Source organism: Pseudorca crassidens, chromosome 10 (assembly GCF_039906515.1).
Source record: "Pseudorca crassidens isolate mPseCra1 chromosome 10, mPseCra1.hap1, whole genome shotgun sequence".
NCBI classification, from domain to species: domain Eukaryota; kingdom Metazoa; phylum Chordata; class Mammalia; order Artiodactyla; family Delphinidae; genus Pseudorca; species Pseudorca crassidens.
This window is the reverse complement of record NC_090305.1, coordinates 86,000,696-86,011,510: the sequence shown is the minus strand read 5'-3', so window position 1 is coordinate 86,011,510 and position 10,815 is coordinate 86,000,696. Positions and strand designations below refer to the sequence as shown.

Below are 10,815 nucleotides of genomic sequence, written 5' to 3'. Positions count from 1 at the left end.
TCATCAGGTTTATATCACACAAACATAGGAACTCAGATCTTCATGCGGGCTTTTCCACTGCTCTATGAACTTGGGCAGTTGTAGAACTCTTGGGATTGGATTACCTCCAATTTGATTTTCATCCCATGGTTAATGAAATGAGAGTGAAATTTTGCATGGTTTAGACTGTCTGTCAACTTGGGGATGCCTTTGCTCTGGAGGGAACTTCTACTTTAAAACTATATTATGTTAACTAATAGGTGGCTAGTTAGTAAGTGTAGAATTCTGTATTTTCCTCCCCTCCGCTCCGTTTGTTAGGACACTTTACAAATGTGGATGTGTTTGGCTGTCTACCGCTTGCCTGAAAATGCAGGCGGCATTGTAAAAAAGCCACAATTTTGCTACTGGACATCTGCATCATTTCAGCATTAAAATGCTAATGGATTCCTGTCTTTTTTGTTTTTTAAAATAGGTCTTCCAAGCTAAGATAATTTTTTGGAACTGCAGAAGTGGTCCTAGCTACCAATGGGAATTTGGAGTCACTCTGAAATACATCCTGGAATAATTGTGTTTGACTGGAACCTAATCTTATGAAGTCTCCAAGGTAAAATGGTTTTAACACATACCTAGAGATGGTATCTTTACGAAGCATAAAGAATTTAGCCACACTGAGTATCTTAGCGTTGATGATCCTTTATAAAAGCCTTCTTTTTATGTTGAAGTTTTGGGAATTTGGGGAGGTTAAAAAATTTTAGCTCTCATCTTTGAAATTATTTCAGTTTGTAAAGCAGTGTTTCAGCCCTTCAGCAGGGTAAATGGTGAGATTTTTAAGGTAGACCAATTTTGTTTTACATTTGGGCAAAATTGTTCAATGTAGAAGAAATTGAGGTATCACGGTAGATGTAGTAGGTGAGAAATCCTTTTACTGGCGGAGGGGGTCCTAGATTATTGAGTGAAATAAAGAATCATTGCTCAACGGCTGCCCACTTATCTGTAGGCACTTCTCTGGGGAATCATAGCTACTGTTAAGTAAATACTTAACTTATAAATACTTTAGGCACTGGGAACTTGTAACTATTCACCCCGCACCGGTACGTAGAATTGTCCATGAAGAAGAAGTTAGATCAGGAATTATCACCCGCGATTTGGAACAGTGGCCCCTGAGACTTTTGATTTGGGGTTTGCTGTTGGGATCCAACCAGGACAACAGAAACCATCCTGATAATGTGGAACAGAGGGAAGTGAATTCAGGGAACTGGTTACACATGTGATGGGAGAGTCGTTAAGACGTTAAGCAGAAGATACAGAGGCGGCCCAGAGATCAGCAAGAGCAGGAAGCTTCTGCCATCCTGAGGCTGGTGGGACATAGGAGGGCGTACTGCCGAGCAGTGCTTAGGGGAAGGGACCTTCAGCGGGAGCTGGATCCATGGTGGGCCCTTCTCTTGGAAATGGACACTGTGGAGGAGAAATGGCCACTCCATAGCACCTACCAAGACAGAGAAGGTGGGGAGAAATACCCTGCCCTTTCCCTTCCACCCTCCACGCTCCAGCCAGGGTCTCCTATTGGTTAAGCCCAGCCAGGAGCCAGGTGATTCAGGAGGCTGGGAAATGCAGTGTCTGGGTGTTACCCAGGGGAAGGGGAAAGAATGGTTCTGAGGGCAAAACAGGCCCAGGCTGGCATAGAGTTTGTATTTGAAACCTCTTCCCATGACATTTTAGTGAGCGTGGCACAGGCTTTTCTACCTCAGAGGATGAGTCTTCTCTTGAGGCTGATTCTCACAGCCCCACCAAGTAAATTATGCATATGCCCTGGAATCTTCTGTCTGAAGATGGACAGTAGTGGTCTGTGATGCACTGCCAGAACCCCCTTCAGGAATGAAGGATTTATTCCCTCAACTGTTGGAAGTATTACAGAAGATGGCCTACAGCTCCTTTGAATTGTCCTTAATTCAAAGAGCCTCCTTCTTGCTGGGGGACTCGCCCAGTGATCCAGTGGTTAAGACTCCACACTTCCAATGCAGGGGGCGCAGGTTCGATCCCTGGTCAGGGAACTAAGATCCCACATGCCATGTGGTGTGGCCAAAAACAAACAAACAAACAAACAAAACAAAGAGCCTCCTTGCTGAAGATTTAAGATTTTCCCTTATGTCCAAGCATAAAGGCCTGGCCCCTCACTCCAACTTGGTACCGCGGAGAAGGGGCGTCTCAGCTTTGGAACTCTCCATAGGGTTATCTGAGGCTGTTTCCTCCTTCTGTCCTGCCTTCTTCTCGCCCCTTCCCTTCCACAGGTGATTCTCCCTAGAGCATCCTTTAAATAACCCCCTGCTCATCACTTTCCATCTCACAGTTGGCCTCCCAGGGTAACCAACCTTTGAGACTCAGATCATCTCAGACGTACTCTCCAGATCTGGTAAACTCCGTTCAGACAGGTTTAGGTGATGCAGTGACTGATAAACACATGGAAACTGAATTTCTCTTATACTTTAGGTGGGAGGGATTATAGCTCACCTGAAAGACCTAGTCTGAATTTAGAGACTAAATTGGGTGGGGCACTGTGGTTAGAGGGAGGGCAGCCAACCCACCAAGCAGGAAAAAGTAGAGGATAGAAAAGTTAAGAAGCCAGTAGGAGACCCGTTGTTTTAAAGTGTTAAACTTGGCAGATTTGTTATACAGCAATAGAAAACTAGTACTCCATTCATCTGACTCTTTGAAAGTTTGCCTTTTGGGCCACTAATTGCTACAAACTAGAAACCGGGGTACCTGATCCAGCTTGCAAATGTGTTTTGTTCAGTCTGCACTGTGTTTTTTTTTTTTTTAATCTATTTATTTAGTTATTTTTATTTTTGGCTGTGTTGGGTCTTCATTGCTGCGTGTGGGCTTTCTCTAGTTGCGACGAGCGGGGGCTACTCTTCGTTGCGGTGTGCGGGCTTCTCATTGTGGTGGCTTCTCTCGTGGAGGAGCGCGGGCTCTAGGCGCACGGGCTTCAGTAGTTGTGGCTCGTGGGCTGTAGAGCACAGGCTCAGTAGTTGTGGCGCACGCACTTAGTTGCTCCACGGCATGTGGGATCTTCCTGGACCAGGGCTTGAACCCATGTCCCCTGCATTGGCAGGCAGATTCTTAACCACTGCTCCACCAGGGAAGCTCTGCACTGTGTTTTTAAAACAAAGAAAATGGGGCTTACCTGGTGGCGCAGTGGTTGAGAGTCCGCCTGCCGATGCAGGGGACACGGGTTCGTGCCCCGGTCCGGGAAGATCCCACATGCCGCGGAGCAGCTGGGCCCGTGAGCCATGGCCGCTGAGCCTGTGCGTCCGGAGCCTGTGCTCCGCAACGGGAGAGGCCACAACAGTGAGAGGCCCACGTACCCGCCCCCCCAAAAAACAAAAAACAAAGAAAATGGAATAACTTGCCGACATATGAAGTGTGTAGACTGCGTATCAGAAAACGGCTTTTCTTTAAAAGTCGTTCCTGGCATCACTTGGAGCAGCTGCTCCTAGACAGGTCTCTGCACTACCTACTGTTCACCAGTGCTCTTGACCCAGGCAGCCTACACATTTATTTGGAGGTATTTGAATTTTTGATCCTTGAGTAAGAGGGCTAAGCCTTTGTAACAATTAGATCAGTAACTGATATTGGGGTTAACAGATGAAATTTTAAAACATTATCGGTGAGATAGAGCACCTCATTCAAAAATTCAGCAACTATGGAATTCTGAACCTACATGCTTTCCCTGTTAGTAATAAATTAATAATCAATTTCCTGAAGTGAAAATATAATTAAACAATAGCACCTCAAGCTCAGGTAGGCTTACGTGTATATTCTTTGCCACCTTTCAAACTGATCATAGGGTTTCTACTTACCATATGTGTGTGCTGAGGTGGGGGAGACAGAAGACATGCTTTGTAAAATTAAGGCATGTGCAGGCCCTTCAAAGCAAAGAGACCCTATGTTTCCATGTCGGTTTAAAATTTTCAGGGTTTCCAAGGCAAGGGGCAAAAAGATGTCAAGCTTTGAGTCCCTTCTAACACGGTGCTCTTCAAAGATAATCTTAGAATCTTGTCTTACTGTGGTTGCTTCAAAGGCAGGTTGAGTCTCAAATCAGGGAGCGATACGAGATCTTTCAACAAGATCTATTTGACTAACTTGTGAGAGGCCACAGCCTACTTCCCAGAGTGTGATGTGGGCACCAGGTCCCCAAGGCTGTGCCTTCCCTTGAGCATGGAATCATGGTTCTGGTTGAGGCACTGTGCGGCTGACTGCCATGGGGTGGCTGGACCCTTCCTTCCGGGATTTCCTCAGAAGCTTTGCCTCTAGTGTTACCCAAACAGGGATCCATCCCCATGGGCCATGTCTTTATTGTCTGCCCATGAGTGTTTATACCTCTTGTGTCTATGAAAAGGGGGTTCCTTTGATCCTCTGTGGTGGATCTTTTATCCTAAATACCATGAGACATGTGCCAGGCAGAACCTAGTATCACTGGAGTTTCAAACGCCAAGAACTACGACTCTTGCTTGAAAAAGTTAATTAAAAAAAAATAGCAAACATAAAAGTTAATCAAGTGCTATCTAATTTCTCTATAATATCAAAAAGGGCAGAAAGTTAGGGAGAGGGTTGGAATGCATACTGGCTATTTTCTTTTTACTTACTCTTTTTTGGGGGGAGGAGTTGTTTTAGAATAGACCACACAACCATATCTGTGACCTGAATTGTCTTTGAGCAACTGTCTGGGTATTGTCCATTCATATAAGGTGAAGTTTATTTTCCCAGGTTTATTGAGATGTAATTGACACATAACACTGTGTATGTTTAAGGTATACACTGTGTTGATTTAATGTTTGTCAATTGCAAAATGATTCTCAGCATAGTATCAGCTACCACCTTCCTACTATCACATAGTTACCTTTTTTTCAAAATTATTTTTTGGTGATGAGAACATTTTTCTTAGCAACATTCAAGTATATGATACAGTATTATTAACTATCATCACCATGCTATACATTAGATCCCCAAACTTGTTAATTATGTAACTGAAATATTTGACCTTTGGCTAATATCTACCCATTTTCCTCACTCTCAACCCTTCGTAACCACCATGCTACTTAACCTGTTTCTCTGAGTCTGTCTTTTTTAGATTCCATATGTAAGTGAGATCATACAGTATCTATCTTTATCTGACTTATTTCACTTGGCAATAATGCCCTTAAGGTCCATCTAAAATTTTGTATATGGCAAGATTTCCTTTTTTCTCATTGCTGAATAATATTTCATCATATCTATCTCACATCTTCTTTATCCATTTATCTGTTGACATCTATATGAAGTTGTTTCTCTATTCACCTGTACTTGCTCATATTCCCATCAAACTTTGAGATTGGATTAATAAACTATTCAGCCAGTCTTCTAGGCGTTGGGCGTTAATAGACAGAGGAACCAGGGGAAATCTCTCGAGCCTGGTGTGAAAGTTTCTGTGGTTTCTTTCAAATGAGAAAACCACATATCTTCTATTTGAATCCAGCTTTAAGTATGTCGCTTTTTAAATTTCATGCTATAAAATAGTATATAACCCCCATGTTCTATCAGGGCCCCTCAGGCTACACTCTAGGGATTCATAAATAGACTTTTCACCGAGGCATGTAGCTAACTTCGAAAACTTTTACACAGGGAGATCAGCTCAGTGCTTTGTGACCACCTAGAGGGGTGGGATAGGGAGGGTGGGAGGGAGACGCAAGAGGGAGGAGATATGGGGATATATGTATTCATACAGCTGATTCACTTTGTTATACAGCAGAAACTAACACAACACTGTAAAGCAATTATACTCCAATAAAGATGTTAAAAAAAGGTATTTATTGAAAATTGAGTGAATGCACAGTGCAGATAAGGTTGGATTGGCCTTCAGTTTCCTTGTGGGGGAAGAAGTCCATAGTTGAGCATCTTCCACTGCTTTCCCCACCTTCTCAGGATGGTGTTTGCTGAAAAGCCTTGTGTCGCTCAGCCCTCACTAACTGCGTCCTGCTTTCTTTCCAGGATGAGAGTCTGTGCTAGGTCAGTCTTGCTGTCTCACTGGCTCTTTCTGGCCTATGTGCTAATGGTGTGCTGTAAGCTGATGTCTGCCTCCAGCCAGCATCTCCGGGGACACGCAGGTAAGCCCTTTAAGCTCGTCGCGCGCCACTGAGATCAAGTAATAAAACCCTTTCAAACACCAAAGCCCACATTTCATTTTATTATTTAAAAAAATTTTTAATTTAATTTAATTTATTTATTCTTGGCTGTGTTGGGTCTTCGTTGCTGTGCGGGGGCTTTCTCTAGTTGCAGTGAGCAGGGAGCTACCCTTCATTGCGGTGCATGGGCTTCTCATTGTGGTGGCTTCTCTTGTTGTGCAGCACGGGCTCTAGGCGCGTGGGCCTCAGTAGTTGTGGCACGTGGGCTCAGTAGTTGTGGCTCGCAGGCTCTAGAGCACAGGCTCATTAGTTGTGGCACACGGGCTTAGTTGCTCCGCGGCATGTGGGATCTTCCCCGACCAGGATTCGAACCCATGTCCCTTGCGGGTTCGAATCCCACAGGGATTCTTAACTACTGTGCCACCAGGGAAGCCCCCCTAAGCCCACATTTTAGACACAGGTAATTGACAAAAGCTTTTGATGGTGTGTAACTAACCAGAGGAAGCATGAAATACAACAGGGTAAAGCAGTTTAAGGGTTTGATGCTTAAATCGTGTTGTTCTGGACATCTATCTAAAATGTCCTCCAGGTTTTTCCTTTTTTACCTTCCTGAGTACACTTTCATTTTTTCAGTGATTTTTCTCAAAGAATCCTGGAAAACCAGCAGCACTTTGTGATTATATACTCCAGGTTCCTTTGAAGGCAGAACATCTTCATTAATAAACTTAAATGAACACTTCCAGGGCTACAGTGAAGGGAGCTTTCAGATAATTTTCAGACCCCTTTAAGAAAAGATGGTGAAAGATTGAAAAAGAAAGGAACAAAAGAAAAAAAAAGCGGTGGTAACTTTTACACAGGGCCTAAAATAGAATGTCTGAAGTTTTAGAGAATCATTCTGTTAATTTCTAGTGAGACCCATGGCTGTAGTTGCTTATTTCTAAAGAAAGATGAAAATAATCAGTAGAGTATCTGTGTGTGTATGTTCGTGTGTGTTTCTTGTCCCCTTTCCTTGTTACATCTACATTTAAAGTGACACAGACTTGGAAACTCCCCGGAGAATTGTGTTTTCCTAAATAATTCACATTTGTCATGGACTTGTTGTCAAGCAATTAATTTGCTGTCTCTGCTTCAGTAATTAGAGGTGTGGCAGTGCCAGGCATGCTTTGACTTTTTAGTGAAAGAGTGAAGCTTGAGTCCTAAACCATGTATGCATCAGGATTGTAAAGTCTCTCTCCAGAAAAGTATGCAGAGAAGTTTGTTAGTTATCCTTACCCTCAGATATACAGCAGGTGAAGCTCTCTACTTACTTATTCTGATAAGTTAAGGTTAAGATTTAATTTTAGGCTTAAATTTTTTGTTTTTAATAAAGTTATTTGTTTATTTTTGGCTGCTTTGGTTGTTCGTTGCTGACGCAGGCTTTCTTTAGTTGCAGCAAGCGGGGGCTACTCTTCATTGCGGTGTGCGGGCTTCTCATTGCGGTGGCTTCTCTTGTGGCAGAGCACGGCCTCTAGGCGCACGGGCTTCAGTAGTTGTGGCCCGTGGGCTCAGTAGTTGTGGCTCGCGGGCTCTAGAGCGCAGGCTCAGTAGTTGTGGCGCACGGGCTCAGTTGCTCCATGGCATGTGGGATCTTCCTGGACCAGGGCTGGAACCTGTGTCCTCTGCATTGGCAGGCGGATTCTTAACCACTGCGCCACCAGCGAAGTCCTAGGCTTAAGTTTTTAAACTCTCTCATGACTCAATTGTCCTTAAGCAATAGTTTCAAGAAGACAAGAAAATTAATGATTGAAATTTTAATGAATCAGCATAAAATCAATACCATTTGGCTGCTGTGAAAGTGCCCAGGGCTGGTTGGTTATTGTGCTGTGTATATTTTGGTGAGCTTGCTCTCAAGAATAGAGAATTTGAAGTCATCAGTCTTACCTGTTTGATACACATCTCGTTTCTTGGGTGCAGGTAGAGAGTCAGGATAGTAAAGAAGCAAAGCATTTCGGGGTGGGGAGTTATCACCAGCACATTTCCAGATGTCAGAGAGGTTATGATGAAAAATGATTAAACTTGGAGGAAACAGGGGACATGACTGAACCTTCAATATTTCTTTATTTCAATATTCATTTATTAAAAGGCATTATACTTAGGTTTTTTTTTCTTCCAGGTTAGATTACTTATTTTATCACCCCTCCACACCCAACATATACACACTGGTAGTCTTTTTTTTTCTTCTTTTTAAAAAATTTTTATTGGAATATAGTTTATTTACAATGTTGTGTTAGTTTCAGGTGTACAGCAAAGTGAATCTGTTATACATATACATATATCCATTCTTTTTAAAGATTCTTTTCCCATACATTACATTACAGAGTATTGGGTAGAGTTCCCTGTGCTATACAGCAGGTTATTGTTAGTTACCTATTTTTTTAATTAGTTATCTGTTTTATACATATTAGTGTATATATGTCAATCCCAATCTCCCAATTTATCCCACCAGCCCTCGACATTGGTAGTCTTTATGCGAACCTTCACTTTTAAATCTTTGTGGCAATCCTCATTTCATACCATAACCCTTTAAATTTGGAAAACGTGGAAAACGTGGAACTGTAGTGATAAATCTAAATTAAGATTAGAATTGTGTACACAAGAAAGGGAGGTGTTGGGAGGTGTTGCTGAACGGGGTTAGACGCTGACTGCACTCCTTGAATTGTCCTGCCATTGGCTGCAGCTGAGGCCCATGGCCACACCTTACTGCCTGGGCTGCTGGGAAACATACCCTAGCTGTGGGCCCAGTTCAAAGAGGAGACAATGATTTTTGGTGAGTATCCTGCAGTCTTTGACACAACGCATTAAGGTTTTAATAGTGCAAAGTGCCCTCCAAAACTTCTGGACTTAGTTATACTTACACCAGCAGTAATAGTACGATAACTCCCGTTTCCCCAGACCCTCATCAACTCTGGGTGCTATCAGGTCTTACTGTTTTGCAAATAAGGTAATGAAAACTGCTGTTAGATTGTCTTGCAACTCTTTTTTTTTTGGGGAACGCGGGCCTCTCACTGTTGTGGCCTCTCCCGTTGCGGAGCACAGGCTCCGGACGCGCAGGCTCAGCGGCCACAGCTCACGGGCCCAACCGCTCTGCGGCATGTGGGATCTTCCCGGACCGGGGCACGAACCCGCGTCCCCTGCATCGGCAGGCGGACTCTCAACCACTGCGCCACCAGGGAAGCCCTTGCAACTCTTTTTGACTGAGTACTCAGTGTGCTGGGCGACTATTTGTATTTGTTCTTCTTTGCACTATCTTATCCTTTATCCGTTTTTGTCTTGGCTCTATTGATTGTTTACTTGTCGATTTGTGAAAGCTCTTTGAAAATTGAGGACACCCGAGTACTTTGACCATCATTTCCTTGTTTCTTCCTGCTTTTCCTTTGCCCACTACTCCCGTTCTAGCAAGGCTGTGTATTCCAGCAGGCTGTGTGAGTGAGTGAGTGAGTGAGTGAGTGAGTGAGTGAGTGAGTGTGTGTGTGTGTGTGTGTGTGTGTGTGTGTGTGAGAGAGAGAGAGAGAGAGAGAGAGAGAGAGAGAGAGAGATGGACAAAGAGGGAACTGGCGGTGGCAGGGAGGTGTTGTACATTTCTCTGATGACCTTGCAGTGGCCACGTGGAGTTTCTTCCCAGAATTGCGCTCAGCTGGTGACAAGGTCAAGGGTCAGACCTGAGAAACTCTGCTCAGATTTTTGGGTGTATCTGAAACAGCCTGAGAGCGGGAGCAAGTTGCAGAGAGTTAACTGAAGAAGCCTCTGTGCGGTGTCCAGAAGCACCCCTGACACTGCCCCAAGAGTTTGTGGTTCATGCTGGCCGATTAAGGAACTGTGTCCCTAGGAAGCCCTAGTTGGAAGTTTTTTGGATGCTTCTAATGGCTCAGATTAGGAGAGTGGCTTGTTGATGGCTGTGTATGAACAAGGAGATACTTTACAATCCCATTTCCACCCATACCTCTAAGGCAGAGAGGGAGGGAAAGAATGTGGGACACCGCCCCTAATTTGGGCAGATCGGATGGGGTATTGTTAGGTGTGGACCGAAGTTTCATTTTAGTTCAAGTGTAAGAAACAAAAACACACCTAATTTTCACAGGATTGGTGGTAGGAATCTTTCTTTAAGGCACATGGCATTGATAATCTTTCACAAGAGTCCAGAGGTAGTATCTTTAAGGAATTAGAAAACACAAAAGGCCACTTTGTTGCTTTTAAAATTCTACCTGACATAATAATTGAGTAGGAGACATGGGCTTCTGTAGCCCCGATCTGTAGGAAAGGTGTGAGAGCCATTTGGTAGGTTAGTTTCTTTTAAAAGGAAGCAGAGTTAACTCTGTTATTTCTTCAACTAGCACTTTGTCCTTTAGTTCCCTGTCTCACCCCTCCCCAGCCCCATATGTAACATCATTTCCCCACGAGAAGGCAGCACATGTAATGCAGTGGAAAGATGCTGATAGGTTCAGAAACTTGAGAGTCATTTGAAATTAATTGGCTGGTTACATGATGAGTTTGGGACACAAAACACCCTACATCCTGGAGATTTATCCCTGGGAATATTTGGACACTTCAAAAATTTAAATTTTCCCCTTTGAAAACAGAAGCATAGCTACTTTTCCGTTATAGCTGAGAGAGTTGGGAACTGGGGTGCTGCTGGTTTACA

The 10,815-nt window shown here is 43.7% G+C and overlaps 1 protein-coding gene across 1 annotated transcript in view; it reads left to right on the top strand.

The window, feature by feature from the left end:
• Nucleotides 1–569: 569 nt before the first annotated feature.
• TAFA4 (TAFA chemokine like family member 4) overlaps nucleotides 570–10,815 on the top strand; it is a 126,719-nt gene continuing 116,473 nt past the window's right edge. The window contains exons 1-2 of the mRNA XM_067755146.1: nucleotides 570–583; nucleotides 6,004–6,119. Of these exons, the coding sequence (XP_067611247.1) occupies nucleotides 570–583; nucleotides 6,004–6,119 (130 nt within the window). The remainder of the gene's footprint in view (nucleotides 584–6,003; nucleotides 6,120–10,815) is intronic.